Source organism: Plecotus auritus (assembly GCF_963455305.1).
Source record: "Plecotus auritus genome assembly, chromosome: 3".
Taxonomy (NCBI): Eukaryota; Metazoa; Chordata; class Mammalia; order Chiroptera; family Vespertilionidae; genus Plecotus; species Plecotus auritus.
The window spans coordinates 117,435,225-117,451,448 of record NC_137772.1 but is presented as its reverse complement, the minus strand read 5'-3'; the positions used below and the strand labels follow the sequence as shown (position 1 = coordinate 117,451,448).

At 41.7% G+C, this 16,224-nt stretch overlaps 1 protein-coding gene across 7 annotated transcripts in view; it reads left to right on the top strand.

Annotated features, from left to right (window-relative positions):
- FGF9 (fibroblast growth factor 9) overlaps positions 1 to 16,224 on the top strand; it is a 238,411-nt gene that overhangs the window by 176,003 nt on the left and 46,184 nt on the right. For all 7 annotated transcript variants that reach the window (XM_080662102.1, XM_080662103.1, XM_080662105.1 and 4 more), the window contains one exon: positions 7,632 to 7,735. In XM_080662102.1, coding sequence (XP_080518228.1) covers positions 7,706 to 7,735 — 30 coding nt within the window. In that variant the 5' untranslated portion in view covers positions 7,632 to 7,705. The remainder of the gene's footprint in view (positions 1 to 7,631; positions 7,736 to 16,224) is intronic.

Below are 16,224 nucleotides of genomic sequence, written 5' to 3'. Positions count from 1 at the left end.
TCTCTCTCTTGCAGCCTTTAAGATTCTCTTTTTGTCCTAATGTTTCTCATCATAATTACAATGTGTTTTGGTGTGGGTCTCTTTGGGTTCATCTTGTTTGGGACTCTGTGCTTGTGTGACTTTTTTCTTTCCCACCTCCGGGAAGTTTTCTGTCATTATTTCTTCAAATAGGTTTTCTAACCCTTGTTACTCTTCCTATTGTTCTGGCACCCCTATTATTCATATGTTGCTTCATTTCATGTTGTCTCAAAGCTCTCTAGGTTCTCCTCCTGTCTTTTAATATTTTTCTCCAATTGCAGTTCAGTTTGGGTGTGTTTTTTCTCCCTGTCTTCTAATTTGCTAATTCGGTCTTCCTCTTCTAGTCTACTGTTGAAACTTTCCATAGTGTTTTTTATTGCAGCCATATCACTCTTTATTTCTTCTTGATTCTTACATAAGTTGTTGACTTTTTCATCCATCTGGTTTATGAACTGTATGACCCTTATTCTGAATTCTTTTTCTGACATATTACATGCCTTCATTTCACTTAGCTCCTTTTCTGATGATTTGTGTTTCCTTTGGGGGTTTCTTTGTCTACCCATTTTTGCTCTCACCAAAGCATCTAGGTGTCGGGTCATGTGGGAGCTGCTCTGCGGGTGGCATCGGCTTCTCAGGCTGTGGCTGCTCCTCAGTTGGTCGCGACAGTGGCTGTTCCTCAGTTGGTGGCAACTCCTCTGTTGGGCTCTGCTAACAAGGCTGCTTGCAGCAATAATGGCTCCTCTGGCTGGCAGGGGTGGGCTGCTTGCCTGGCTGCTGCTTCTAAAACGGGGGCAGGCAGCTTGCAGGTTTGCTGCTCCTCAAACGGGGGCTGTGTGTTTTTCTGTGGCTCCTCGGACAGGGCAGGCTGCTTACATGGCTGCTGGTCCTCAGACTGGATGGGCTTCTTACGCGGCTGCTGCTTCTCGGACGGTGCTGGGCTGTGTGCCCGGTTGCTTCTCCTTGGACAGGAGCAGGCTGTGTGGGGCTGCTGCTCCTTGGATGAGGACAGGCCATGTGAGGCTGATGCTCCTCTGAGGGGGGCATGCTGCTCAAAGGGTTGCTGTTCCTCGGACGGGGGCAGGCTTCTCACAGGGCTGCTGCTCCTTGGACGGGGGTGGTCTGCTCGTGCTGTTGGTGCTTATGTGGTGAAGGTGCCCTGGGCTAAAGCGTTGGGCCAGCCAGAGGGGAGCGTGCTTCGGAACTCAGAGCCCATGGCTGGGGTGGCTGGGGTCTTGATGATTGTGGGACCTCAGCTGAGGCAGCAAGTCCCTGATGGGAATGGCTGTAGAGTCCTGAGTGGTGTCTGAGGGCTCACTAGGTGGAGGTGAGGCTGGACTCCGTCACAGCAGCTCTCCCCTTCAAGAAGGCGCAGCCTCTGTGGTAGTGCTGGCCACCCCTGGACTGTTTCAGATGGTAGCAGAGGCTGCCTGGCTAGGTGAGCCCGGTCTGCCTGCCCCCGAAGGTCCTGCAGGATGTAACTGTCCCACACTCACATGCGCGCGCGTGCGCGCACACACACACACACACACACACACACACACACACACCACACGTCCACACACTCCCCTTTTGCACCCTTACGCACTCATGCTCTCTCCCTCACTGCTGCCATCTTCCTGCCTCTGTAGTTGAGTCTGGAGTGTTATTGACCTGTTCGTGGATGGAGTCTCCTCTCCAGGTGTCTGATTATATGGCTCACTTTCTACCACATTGACCAAACAGGAAAAAATGCAACTCGCCAAGACACGAAACAAAGGGAACAAAACAAGAATGTACTCATGACACTGGTAACCCCAATATAAGTGACCACCAGTGAAAAGAGAATTAGGGGAGAGAAAAGAGAGCACAAATGATATCAAGGAGAGAAAAAATGGTAACAGAAAAAAAAAAGGAAGAAAGAGGAAAAAACCTGTAATAATAAAAGCGTAATATGCTAATTAGACCGGACAGCTGAATGATCTTCTGGATGTCATTCTGAACGTCCTTCTGGATGAAGTCACGGTGGCAGGGGCCAGGGGCAGAGGCAGTTAGGGGTGATCAGTCTGGCAGGCAAGCAGTTAGGGTCGATTAGGCAGGCAGAGTGGTTAGGGGTGATCAGTCAGGCAGGTGAGTGGTTAGGGGTGATCAGGCAGGCAGGCAGAGTGGTTAGGGGTGATCAGGCAGGCAGACAGAGGTGGCTGGGGTGATCAGGCAGGCAGGTGAGCAGTTAGGGGCGATCAGGCAGGCAGGCAAGAGGTTAGGAGACAGTGGTCCTGGATTGCGGTCAGGGTACAGGCCGGGCTGATGAACTCCCTCCCCAGCACGAATTTCATGCACCGGGACTTTATTATATGTATGGAGAAAACACCACAGAACAAACAGATAAACCAAAAAAATGCAAACATCAAACACCCAGAAAAGAGGGTGGGGGCAGAATCTGTAGAGGCTGAGCTTATATTCAGAAAGTAAGGTTAAGGAATTGGATGAATATGGGGAGACCTCAGTTCAGTATAGAGGAAGTAGGAAGAGGATGAATGGATAAGAAGAAAGAGAGAGAGAAAGAAGAAGAGAACAATTAATTATTAATTAAAAATAGGATAAAATAAAATAAAAATAGAAGAAATAGAAATAGGCAAAAACTAAAACCATTTCCCCTAAGAACAGGAACAAGACAGGGATGCCCACTCTCACCACTCCTGTTCAACATAGTACTGGAAGTATTAGCTATTGTGATTAGACAACAAGAAGAAGTAAAAGGCATCCAAATTGGAAAAGAAGAAGTAAAACTGTCCTTATTCAAGATGACATGATATTGTACATAAAAAACCCTAAAGACTCCATCAAAAAACTATTAGACTTAAATGAATTTGGCAATATAGCAGGATACAAAATTAACGCCAAGAAATCTATGGCATTTCTATCCACCAATAGTGAACTTACAGAAAGAGAGACTAAAAAAGCAATCCCTTTTACCATCGCACCAAAAAAATTAAGATACCTAGGAATAAACTTAAATAAGGAGGTAAAAGACCTGTATTCAGAAAACTACAGGACACTGAAAAAAGAGATAGAGGAAGACGTAAACAGATGGAAGAACAAACCATGTTCATGGATTGGTAGAATCAACATCATTAAAATGTCCATACTACCCAAAGCAATCTATGGATTCAGTGCAATCCCCATTAAAATACTAACAGCATATTTCACAGACCTAGAACGAACTCTCCAAAAATTCATCTGGAATAAAAAAAGACCCCGAATAGCCCCAGCAATCCTGAGAAAGAAGAACAAAGTAGGTGGGATCTCAATACCAGATTTCAAGCTGTATTACAAAGCCACTGTTCTCAAAATAGCCTGGTACTGGCACAAGAACAGACATATAGATCAATGGAATAGAATAGAGAACCCAGAAATCGACACAAGCCACTATGCCCAATTAATATTCGACAAAGGAGGCATGAACATATAATAGAGTCAAGACAGTCTCTTCAATAAATGGTATTGGGAAAATTGGACAGATACATGCAAAAAAATGAAACTAGATCACCAACTTACACCATACACAAAAATAATCTCAAAATGGATAAAGGACTTAAACATAAGACATGAAACCATAAAAATACTAGAGGAATCCATAGTCAGAGCAATCTCAGACATATGCCGAAGGAACTTCTTCACTGATACTGCTCCTAGGGCAGTGGAAGCTAAAGAGAAAATAAACAAATGGGACTACATCAAAATAAAAAGCTTTTACACAGTAAAAGAAACCATCAACAAAACAACAAGAAAGCCCACTGCATGGGAGAACATATTTGCCTATGATATCAACGATAAGGGTTTAATCTTCAACATCTACAAGGAACTCAAACAACTTAACAAAAGGAAGATAAACAATCCAATCAAAACATGGGCAATGGACCTAAATAGATACTTTTCAAAAGACATAAGGAAGGCCAAGCAACATATGAAAACATGCTCAAAGTCACTAATCATCAGAGAGATGCAAATTAAAACAACAATGCTGTACCATCTCACACCTGTCATAATGGCTATCATCAACAAATCAATGAACGACAAGTGCTGGCGAGGATGCGCAGAAAAAGGAACCTTCGTGCACTGCTGGTGGGAATGCAGACTCGTGCAGCCACTGTGGAGAACAGCATGGAGTTTCCTCAAAAAACTAATAATGGAACTCCCATTTGACCCAGTAATCCCACTTCTAGGAATATATCCCAAGAAGCTAGAAACACGAATCAGAAAGGATATATGCACCCCTATGTTCATAGCAGCACAATTCACCATAGCTAAGATTTGGAAACAGCCTAAGTGCCCATCAGCAGATGAGTGGATTAAAAAGCTGTGGTACATCTACACAATGGCATACTATGCTGCGCTAAAAAAGGAGTTCCTACCATTTGCAAAAGCATGGGTGGAACTGGAGAGCATTATGCTAAGTGAAATAAGCCAGGCAGAGAAAGATAAATATCACATGATCTCACTCATCTATGAGAAATAATGAACAACATAAACTGATGAACAAAAACAGATCCAGAGACAGGGAAGCATTGATCAGACTGTCAAACCTCAGAGGGAAGATAGGGGAGGGTGGGGATAAGGGTGAGAGATCAACTAAAGGACTTGTATGCATGCATATCAGCCTAACCAATGGACACAGACAACAGGGCGGTAAGGGCATGAGTGGGGCAGGGGGCGGTTTGGGAAGGTAATGGGGGGATGAGGACAAATATGTAATACCTTAATCAATAAAGAAATTAAAAAAACATAAATTCATTTAGTCCATTTAAAAAAAAAGAAAAAATAGAATGATGAAAAAATAATGCAAGAAAAAATAAAAATAAACATAAAAAAGTAAATATAGAAAAAAAGTATAAGACAACAAAATAATAATAAAATAAAGTAAAATAAAAATGAAAAAGTGAAGTGTCTGCTGAGTTTTAGATCAGTTCTGCTGAGTTTTAATGCCCCATGGGGGCTGGTTTTAGATCCTACTCTTCTGTACTGTCTGCCACTTCTCAGTTCCCTGTTAAATTGTTGAATTTCCAAGCCGTCCACTGCTCCTCTGTTTGTGTTGTCTCCACAGCCTTGACTGCCAGCAGGTGGGATCAATCTTCCCACTTAGCCTGTCTGCTCACTTTCAATCTTAATCTCTCAAGCGGCTGTTTCTGACAGGGCTATAGTTGGGGAGGTGGCCGTATGGCTTTCCGGGACTGAATGGCCTCTCTTCAGGCCAGTCCAGGGCTCTCAGGGACTATTTGAAAAAAAATTTTTTTGTAGCCTTTGTAACACTCAGGGTGTATTCTGGGTGTGGCTGTATTGGTTGCCTGGAGACTGCAGGGAGGGGCTATTTCTTCAGGAGAAAATGGCTGCCTAGGTCCTGCTAGTCAGGTATGTCTCAGTGCCAGACTCCCAGCCACCTCTCCCCAAGCTGCTCCTCTCTCCAGACTCCAAAAGTCTGCACCTCAGCCACGAGTGAGTGTTTGTATTTGAAAGGTCCTATGAACTGGATTTAGCGAATAAAAGCAAAGACCAAAGAGGGGAAAGAGCTGTGCCTCTGCGAGCCCCTCTCCTCCTGGCATGGCGTGGCTTGGGCAGTTGTTCAGGCTGCCCTCTCATGGCTGTGGGCTTAGATCTAGAATTTCCTGTTACCCCAGCCCTATGGACTTGTTTCCACAGTGATATGTTACGCCTGTCCCAAGGGACACAGCATTGGTGCCCTGCAGCTTCCCTCTGACCCTCTGGGCTTGGAGGTCTCACAGTTCTCTCCAGTCCAGATACCTGATTTTACCATTCTCCAGGTGTCCTCTGCCCTTCCTGGCTGTGAATTGTATCACCAGCTGTGTCTACTTTGCCAATTTGGGATGGATGTTATTCGATTTAATTGCTCCTTCTATCTGCTCCGGGACAAGGCTCGGGACACGTCTGTCTATTCCGCTGCCATTTTGTCTCCTCCATGTATTTTGTTTTAAAATTAAATTTATTGGGGTGATGTTGGTTAATAGCTTTCTATGACTTTTAGCTGAACAATTTATAATAAGGTCATCCATATACTCCACTGTGTACTCCCACCCAAAGTCTTGTCTCCCTTCATCGCAATGTATTTGTCATGTCTTCTTTGTGGTTTTTTAAAAATATATATTTTTATTGATTTCAGAGAGGAAAGGAGAGGGAGAAAGAGATAGAAACATCAATGATGAGAAAGAATTATTGATTGGCTGCCTCCTGCATGCCCCATACTAGGGACTGAGCCTGCAACCGGACATGACGTCCTGGTTCATAGGTGATTGCTCAACCACTGAGCCACATTACCAGGCTGTTATGTCTTCTTTTCATTGTAGCACAGTCTGTTTTGTGAGAGCTGAAAAATTAATTATTTAAAAATCCATATAATTTCTTTTTTATCAGTCACATGAGATTAACTGTAGGCCAATGTTATTCTAAGATGTAAGTAAATGTTATTCTAAGGTGTAAGTAAATTTTTCAATAGTTGAAGATTTTTTAGAAAACAACCCAATATTTGGTATACATTAATGCAAGGTTTTTACAAAGTCTAGTACTTTATCACAAGACTTAGAGGCCTGATGCACCAAAATTCATGCAAGGGGCTCAGCCCTCGCAGCCATGGTGGCTTGCCTCGGCCCTCACAGCCCCGGCTTGTCCAGAAGGACATCCGGAAGGTGGTTCGGCTCTCTGGTCTAATTAGCATATTACGCTTTTATTATTATAAATTGAGAACATGGTTAAGCACGAGTAATATTAGCATTATCCCAAATGTCCTGTTGGGTAATCATATTAAAACAAAAATATTGTTAGAGACATTGAAGCTGTTGTTGTATAGCCATAAAATTCTGGATTTATGCTCAGCATAGGTATTGTTATTCTTAGTGAAGTAAGTAAGTAGAAAGAAGGAAATAAAAGGTAATTATGTTGATTTGTTTTTGGGATATAATATTCCATGACTATTTAAAATCAAGAGTATTTTTGGAATCTGCATTTCTTTCAGAATATTGTGTTATCCTAATTGCTTAAGTATCCCTATGAGGCTTAGATAACTATAGCAATAATAGATACTTTGCTTAAGCAAAAATATTTGAGATATGAGTAGGCTATTTTATTGTCCCAGATGGAGCTCTCTATACAGTAGAGAGGAGATAACATTCTGTATAAACCAATCAATTTAGCACCTCATACTCTTTATTTTGAGGGACATAAGACCATTCTCTGAATAGAATTTTTTCTGATCTATGCCCATACACAAATGTTTAATTTCACATTTATCAACTGGGAGTAAAACTGGATATTTTCTCTCCAATTATATTCTTTTAGGTTAATTAGAATATGTACACTAGTTATGTCCTATCACTTCTCAGCATATCTATGTACATACTAGCTTTTTATTTTTAAAATGTTATGTGTCACGTTAAGTATTTTTGTGTCATTATTATAAAAGTCAATTCTTTTTGGCAGTGGTTCTAAAAGACACTTTCTTAATGAGTGTGAGATTATCCCAGTTGGGAGCTAACTTCAGTCCTCTTTGAAACTTCTAGTGATGCTGAGACTCAGGGCAGTGCTCTGTGCTCTGACCTGCCCTTCACCTTCTGCCTATTGTCTTGTAGGTATTCTGGAATTTATCAGTATAGCCGTGGGCCTTGTCAGCATTCGAGGCGTGGACAGTGGACTCTACCTCGGCATGAATGAGAAAGGAGAGCTGTACGGATCAGTAAGTACTGTGAGAGGCTTCACAGCCTTTATGTCTCACACTGGCTTGAATGCACTTTCTCTAGGTTGTAATAGCCTAGAGAAAACGGAGTCTGTTGGGAAGGAGAGTGTGAGCTCTTACACTTTTTTGGGGCAAATAATATTGTTTTTTTTAAATAGGTATTCCTGGGTCTTCAGTAGACCAAAGTTTCTAAGAAAATGTTTTATCATTTGCCAAACCATTTTCATATCAAATACATAAAAATTTATGTGTGAAAAATGTCCCTCCCTCAATTTTTTTTCACCTTTAGGCATATAATATGGATTTAAGTAAGTCACAGTTGAACTCAATATAATGCTTTTTGTGTGTAGGATACAATCTAACCTTCATTGAATGGCAGAGACTATGGTTTGTCACAATGATCTCCAAACTTTTCAAATCATGTACCACCACCAAAAATGTTTTTGAGTATGGATTTCAATAATGCGTATTAAATTATTTCAAAACTAGAGTTCTGATGCATGAAATTTGTGCAAGGGGCTCGGCCCTGGCAGCTGCGCTGCTGCCTCAGCCCTTGCAGCCACGGCGGCTGCTTCTACTTCATCCAGAAGGTCGTCCGGAAGGTGGTTTGGCTGTCTGATCTAATTATCATATTACGCTTTTATTATTATAGATTGTATATATAAGATATAGTTCATAGGTGTTAGTTTATAAAACATGAATTAAGATAAACATTTTTCAAGGATGCAGTGACTGAGTCAACACAAATAGAGGCTGGACTATTTATCCCCTGCTCTGGGGACCGACCACCTTGCATACCCCATCAGAGCCCCTTCCCCTTAGAGAGATGACTCATCTTTCAGATGAAATGGCTGTGTGACGGCCCCTGCGGTTTGCTGTTTGACAAGGAGCAGGTGGAACTTTGTATTCAGCACAGGAGCCTCCCGTTTGTTGTCTGGGCTCAGCCTTGTCTCTCCTTCTGGATTCTTTGGGTGGCCTCCTCTCTTCTCATTCAGCTGCCCTTCTGCCTGTGTGGCTCCCTCTGTAGCACAGACTGGGGACAGAGCGAGGGCTCAGCCGCAGTGAACACCAGGGACAGGAGTATCTGAAAAGGTGGCCATAGGCAGAAAGTTGGAGAATCCCATTGTAGCAGGTTTTCTGTGACTTCCAACTGCTTTGTTTAGAGCTTTTGGAGCCCCTGAGCAGGGCTAAGAGTGGACTTCTCACCTCCACTACCCCACAGCCATAGGACTAGTTGACAATCCTTATCACAGCAAAGGGGACAATCCCAGAAAAGCCCCCAAAAAAGCTCTTCCTTCTGTGTTTGAGAAATGCATACCTTCTCATGTGTGTCTCCAGGCTTGGAGGAAAGTATGACAAGGAACACATTTCCATACAGTGTTTCCTTTGTGGAAAAGTATCTTAAATGGCTTCTGTGCGTTCTGCCTCTCTCATCTCCAGTTCATTCTCACTAGGAATGAGAGAATTACCTCCAAAACCCAGAGATGAATGTCCTTCTCAGCTCAGACCCCTTCCAATGCTTGCCTTTAAAGGCCAGTGCCCATATTCTTTAGCGATACCATCAATATTACAAACACTATGCCAGTCCCATCTCTTGCCCTCTTTCCCCATGTATTTTGAGTTTTCCACTTACTGTTCTAATTTGTATGTGTGGTTAAGTTAACTCCTTTCTCTGGCATGTCTTTCTCTGCTCTACCTGATGAAGCTGCATTCTTTCTTTAAGATTCAATAAAAATATTGCCTCTTCTACAAAACCTTCACTACACCTCTAACTTGAACCCCAGTTATTCTGGTTAGCAGTTCTGGTGTTTTCCTTTGGGCCCCTGTACCACTGTTTATATTTCCATGGCCACTCAAGTACAGTATGATATCCAGTGTAATTAATTGTATTTCTGTATTCCCTAATGTTGCCTAACACATAGCCATGGCCCTTGTACATGATAAGGTGCTCAATATATGAATATTGGATAGAAATGAATGAAACATTGTGATTCTTTTTATGCTTCATTAAACATACAAGTGTGGACCTCATTGTATGGCTAGTGTGTACTTAGGACTCTGCTGGAAGGAAGAATTGCTATCTTCCATTGCCATGCTGGATCAGAGGTGATAGATAATGTGTCCAGCCCCAGAGGGATATGGCTGAGCCTGGAGACAAAGAAAGTGTAGTGATGGGAGCACAAGAACAGAATCAGGAGACCTGGGCTCTTATTCTGTCTCTGCCAATAGCGAGGTGCTGGCCCTCACTCTCATATATAAAACAAAAAGCATGACTTAGCTGTTTGGAATGTCTCTTCCTACTCTGCATCTCAAGAGTTTATGGTTTAGCTTTTTCAGGTTCACTCATGAGTCTTGTCCTCTGTGCACATGAAATGTTTGTGCAGTGAGCTCTTTTCTCTCCTATACATAGAGCTGGGAGGAAAACTCCCTGGGCAGCCAGGTTGCTTTTTCCATGGTCTGTATCTGATGCAGGTAAAGGGTAGAGAGAGGGTGACAGCAATGCTTCTCTATGGCCAGGGACCACACTGTGCATTGGCATTGTGGTCATCACACTTGGGAATGAGGAATGACCCAAATATCTCATTTCATTGTGGTAAGATTCAGAGAAGGAAAGGAAAGAAACGGGCAATGATTCTACATTAAACTAAAAATTGCTAAGTTGTGTAAAGCTCAGTTAACTAAAGTGGAGTTTTTATTTCTAAATATTGAGAAAACTTTGAAAAGATTGATTGCATTATTAAAGAAGGTAAAGAGATTTGGAGAAATAGCAGACACTTGTATAAAGTAAATGAATGTGTAAATGTAGCAGAAATTAATTTAAAATGTATTTTGGAAATTGGGATTGTTTCTCTTTTTATCTATGTAGTTCCTTTGTTTTCAGATTTATGGGAATGGATTTAAAAGGTCAGAAGTGAATGGGATGATATTGCTTCAGAATAATGTACATCCAGGGTTCTGGTTTCCTATTAGAATGTGGAAGTAGGAAAAAGTATATTGCTGTGTATCATGGTGTGCGGTTTGAGGAAACCTGAATAATTCTAGTTCTGAGGTGGAATTAGATTATTTTATCATATGTTAATCATTCTTTCACTCATTTGCTAATTTATTCACAAACATTTATACCTATTATGTTCTAAGTGCATAACACTGCAACAAATATCTTAAAACCTGGTAGGATTATAAGTAGTTCAGTGCAATGTGAAATGCACAATATTAGAGAAATGCAGAGGTGTCTTGGGTGCCCAGGAGAGTATTTGGGGAAATTGAGTGATTACATTTAAACTGGATCTTGAGGGATGAATAGGAGTCTCAGAAAAGGACTGACAGACAATTTAGGGTACATAAGCCTTCAACTATAAAGATTAAGATAACCTGTCTCGGTGAAGTTTAGAGAGGGTGTTAGATTTCTCTCTCTCTCTCTCTCTCTCTCTCTCTCTCTCTCTCTCTCTCTCTCTCACACGCACACACACACACACACACACACACACTCGGCCAGAAGATTAAAGTATTAGAGTATGTTTACATTTGCCACTTTTGTTCTTATCAAAGAGACTATAAGTAAGGCTCAAATAGTTATTTTTAGGGTCTTATCCCAAGTTATCTGAGTGTTATCAAGATACTTGACTGTGATAAATATCTCATTAAAAAAGAACTCTAGGAAAAATTAATTTCCTTAAAAAAGCTTGCATTTAATGAAAAATATTTGATGTTTTCATTTAAAAAAAGTAGCACAATTACTAAAATTGTGATGATATAGGAAATACAGCATGGACTCTGCAAAAGTGATATAAAAGGACAACACAGATTCCTGGTTTGTATCCCTTTTATAGCACTTAGTTCATTCTGTCCAGAATTTTAATTCCTTCGTCTTTCCCACTGGACTATGTTTTTTGGAGTCAAAGTCTCTGTATCTATAATCTTTCTGTTTCTTGAAGGCTCAGCGGTGCACATATGTGCAGTTGGCACCTGGTTTGGTGACCCAACTACTCATCCTATTACAGCCCTCACACACAGAGTCTTGCTGTATTTGAATTTCATGTGTTGATACATGACCTACTTACTATGTGATTGTCCACTTATAGAGTCCAGTTTTTTCATAGGAGTTGTCTTATTTAACTATTAAGACTGAAAGCAAAAGAGGTTGAGTGACTTGCTCAAAGCCCAGAATTCTTAGGTGGTACAGTGGGGACTTAAGGTAATTCTTGAAAGGACCTGGCCACCATCCTTTACAAGACAGAGATGCTTGTAAAGTGAGTGTTTACTAGAGGATTTGGTGGTTATATTTCCAGAAATGCAGTTGGGCCCTGTTTATGTGAATTCATGTAATCAATAACTGAAGTTTGGTGGATTTGCCATGTGTATAGTCTTAGAGAAAAGTAAATCCATTAGTTGGGGTGGCTATCTTTACTGAGTAGAGAGAGGTACATGAGCCACCAGCTACTAGAGGGGTGTTTTCAAAATGTGTGGAGTGGTGAGGGGCCCCGGAGAGCCACCTGTCCTAGATTGAAGAACTGTATCCACCCCTTTAAGAGGAAGATATATCTCGGATCCTTAGAATCCCATATTGACTTAGATGATTTTATTGTTATTTAAATATGTACATACTCCTTATACCCCTTTGACAAGGGCAATTTAAAACACACATTAAAACCCACACTAAATTATAAGACCAATACAAGCCAAATTGGCATGATTGGTTTAATGAGATGGCTATTGTTATCTGACTGAGGCTAAGATGTTGCTGAATGTTAGGGTGCTCTTATGTGGCAGCCCATCTTCTCTTGAGCTCAGAACACCTAGCTGCTGGCACCTTCAGAAGACATTTTCCCCTACGTCTTTCTATTCAATAACTGGGAGGCCAGATGATGTCATCTGGTCTTCACTGATGTTCCATATATGTTATTTTCTTTTCCTATTATCCCTGAAAGTAACTTTAAGCACAACTACACTCTTGGATGGCAGTATCTGGTAATACGAGGCCGTCTGGAAGGTCTAGAATAGCCTTAAAATGATCCCTTAATTTTTTCATGAAATGAGAAGACAAAGTGAAAATGTTTCTTGTAGAAAACTTGTGGCCCCCAGGATAGGTCCATTGTCTTCCTGGGATCTGCAGATGCCAGTTCTGAAAACATTGTGGTGGTGGGAAGGCCTAGCAAGGAGGGTTTGTGGTGTGCTGGAGGTGGCAGCTTGACCCTGGAGGTTTTTGGGAGGCATTTGCCGAGAACCAATTCCAGCATGTAATAATTACAAGAGTTTTACCAAAAGGTTGGTGAAGCTTGGGGAGCTCAACAGGGTTGAGTCACACGTAGTTTACCTGTTGGAAACGGCTAAAGGGCACTTTCCCCAAACCTGAATGGGATTGTTAACTGCCAGACAGCTCAGGGCATTTTATTGCCTCCTGTTGGCCAAACACCTGAACAGCTGTAGGCTATTCCCCAAACTGACAATGTTTCTGTATACCCTTTGATACCGTACCCTTTGAAGTGTATATTTCCACCTTGCCTTGGGACAAATTGTGTTTAATAAAAGCACGGGTCCTTGGTCAAGGAGGAGAGCCTTCTAGCTCCTTCAGCTGGAAGCTCCTCTGACCCCCAATGCCTTTCAAAAATATCTTTCGTCCGCGGACTCCTTCTTAATCATCTGCGCGCAGTCCTTTCTCCAGAATGCTGAACCCTTTGTAAGGCTGGGAAAAAGAACCCCGGCAGGCATTGTTTCCATTAGGTGCTCTGCTGTGGCAGTTGTGAGAGAAATTTGAACAAGCAGAATAAGCTCTGTGTTTATGAATCAGGACACCATAACACATAGCATGTACCACCAGACAGCAGTTTGTCATGGTGTGTGTTATTTCAGATGAGTTTGATGGTAGACGTCCAGGTATGTCCTTTATGTAGAGTCTCCAAAGAATATAATTCATATAAAGGAAATGGAAAGGGTCATTTGTCTGCTTGAGAGCAGGCATGCTCAGGAAACATTGGTTTTAAATACAGATTTTGGGTGACAGAGCATTGCCTTCTACTGCATATGTTTTCAAAGGATCAAGTAATCTTTGATGATAAAGAGGGCAGGACCTCAGAAGAATATCTTCTACCATATTATTTGATTTTGTTTCATACAGTGTCCTTATTTTAGAGATGAGGAGAGTGACAGTGTAGTGGCTAGTGACTTAGTCAAGGTCACCCAGATAGTGACAAATTATGATTTGAACTTGGGTGAATTAGTAAACCAGGTCCAACATATACGAATAAGAGTGGGCATCCATTTTTGGGAATAACATTTTTTAACCAGAATTAATCACATAACAGGATTTTAGTATTTCCTTCACAGATAATATTTGGAACAATTTTTCTTTCTTTCTAGTAGCCTAGTTTTTATTGAGTGGTTCATTTACTGGTCCTTAGCATCTCTACTGCTGGCTATTAGTTAGTTTAAGTCATCTTTTAAATAATGTACTTATTATTTAATTTTAGTTAAATTTATGTTGTTTAGCAGGGTAGCTACATTTACTGATTGTCTGAGGCGTGTTTAAAATGTCCAGGTCTGTAATGGCCAAAGTCATAGGGCACAGGTCTGTATATCTTACAAGCTCTGCAAAGGATTTAGTTTTAATAGCTAACGGCTCTGTAGATGGCTATCATCCCCTTTCATGGTAGGGGTATGTGCTGGGCACCAGGTAACACACTCAGGGATGGTCTTTCTTCAGGCTCAGGAATTCCCAAGCAGAATCTTCCTCCCGATGGGCACAGTTCTACACGTGATCCTAACTCTTCTTTCTTCCTGTCCTTGGTGTAGTCATTTTCCCTGTTCCACACTGCTGTATGCTCAGAAGTCCCCATCAGAGTGGTCTGATGAGGAGAGCTGAGAGAATGGTTTTGGGAAGCCCCAAGTCAGGCACTATGAAAGCTGTTTCTTGCAGTGAGAGTTCTTGATTCAGTGGAATAACTTCCTCTGGACAGTTCTTCACTGTTCCTAATAGAATTCCATTTCATGAAGTGTGAATTCTGCGAAGGTAGGGTTGTGGTCACTTCAGTTTACCATGGAAACTAAACCATGTCTTGCATGGACTTAAACCATGTATTGCATGCAGTTAGCACTTAGTAAATATTGCATGTGTCACTGTATTGTAAGTGGGATTCCAGGTTACCTATTCCTTGTTTTCTGTAAAAGGAGGACCAGGCAGATTGTGGCTTACAAACACCTAGTTTACGAATAGGTATTTGAGGCTAGAAGAGGAGACCAGAGTGGTTCCTGATCATTTTGTATATAAGGCTTCCTTTTTTATAAAGTGTCAGGGAGTCCCACATGATAGTACTTATACTTGTAAATGTCTTTTGATTGAAAAAATACCTTATGACAAAAACTCCTGAGAATTCATTAATGTTTTTAAGTGAATTGATTACAGAACAGGTCAGATATACATTTGGAAAGAGCAGCATGATTGTGAGGTGATATTTCTTTTATAAAGTTTACTGACTCTGCAAACCCCTGGTTTTCTACCCTGAGCCTTGCTGCACCCACGACATGGAGTGAATTTCTAAGTTGAGATGTGAGGACCACCAGTAGAAAATGACATTGGAGAAAACAAGCCTTGGCTCCCTGCCTCCCAGTGCTCCCTGCTTCTGCCCCTTTTGATCTTCTGCACTCCAGAGCTCCTGGGACCATTTTCTGTTACCTACCTTCACCTCACCTCTTAGGGTGCTGCTTTTCTCATAACAGACTGTAGATCACACAGAGCCTGTCCTTGCTCCTCAGCTCAGCCTGTTGCAGAGCTTCCTGCTTCTCTCAGGGAGACCTATCTCCTGTTCCTCCTGTTAATGCTATTGGGAGCCTCATCAAGAACCAGGAGATGCTCTGTCACTCATTCACGGTCCATTTACATAACCATGTGCTTGTTCACTCACTTGAACACCCAGTCTTTACTTCACTCACACACTCAGTCACTATTTCATTCACACACTCAATCACTCTTCCAGTCACTCACTCAGTCACTTTTCCATTCACTCACTTGCACACTCATGCTTGCTTGCTTTCACAAAGTCCACAAGCATTATTGATATCATCTCTTACTATCATGTGCCAGGTGCTGGAAATACAGTTGATTCTCATTATTTGTAGATTGCATATTTGCCAATTTCTTTTCTTTTTTTTTTTTTAATACATTTTATTGATTTTTTACAGAGAGGAAGGGAGAGGGATAGAGAGTTAGAAACATCGATAAGAGAGAAACATTGATCAGCTGCCTCCTGCACACTCCCCACTGGGTATGTGCCCGCAACCAAGGTACATGCCCTTGACCGGAATCGAACCCGGGACCCTTCAGTCCGCAGGCCGACGCTCTATCCACTGAGCCAGACCGGTTTTGGCAATCCCCTCCTTTCTTAATCTCCTTTTTGTGTGTGCTGTTGTAATTCTTCATTGAAATCCAATGTGATTTGCCTTTCATTTTTGATGAAGTGCTCAAAGCTCAATGAAGTATTCCAAGAGCAGACTTG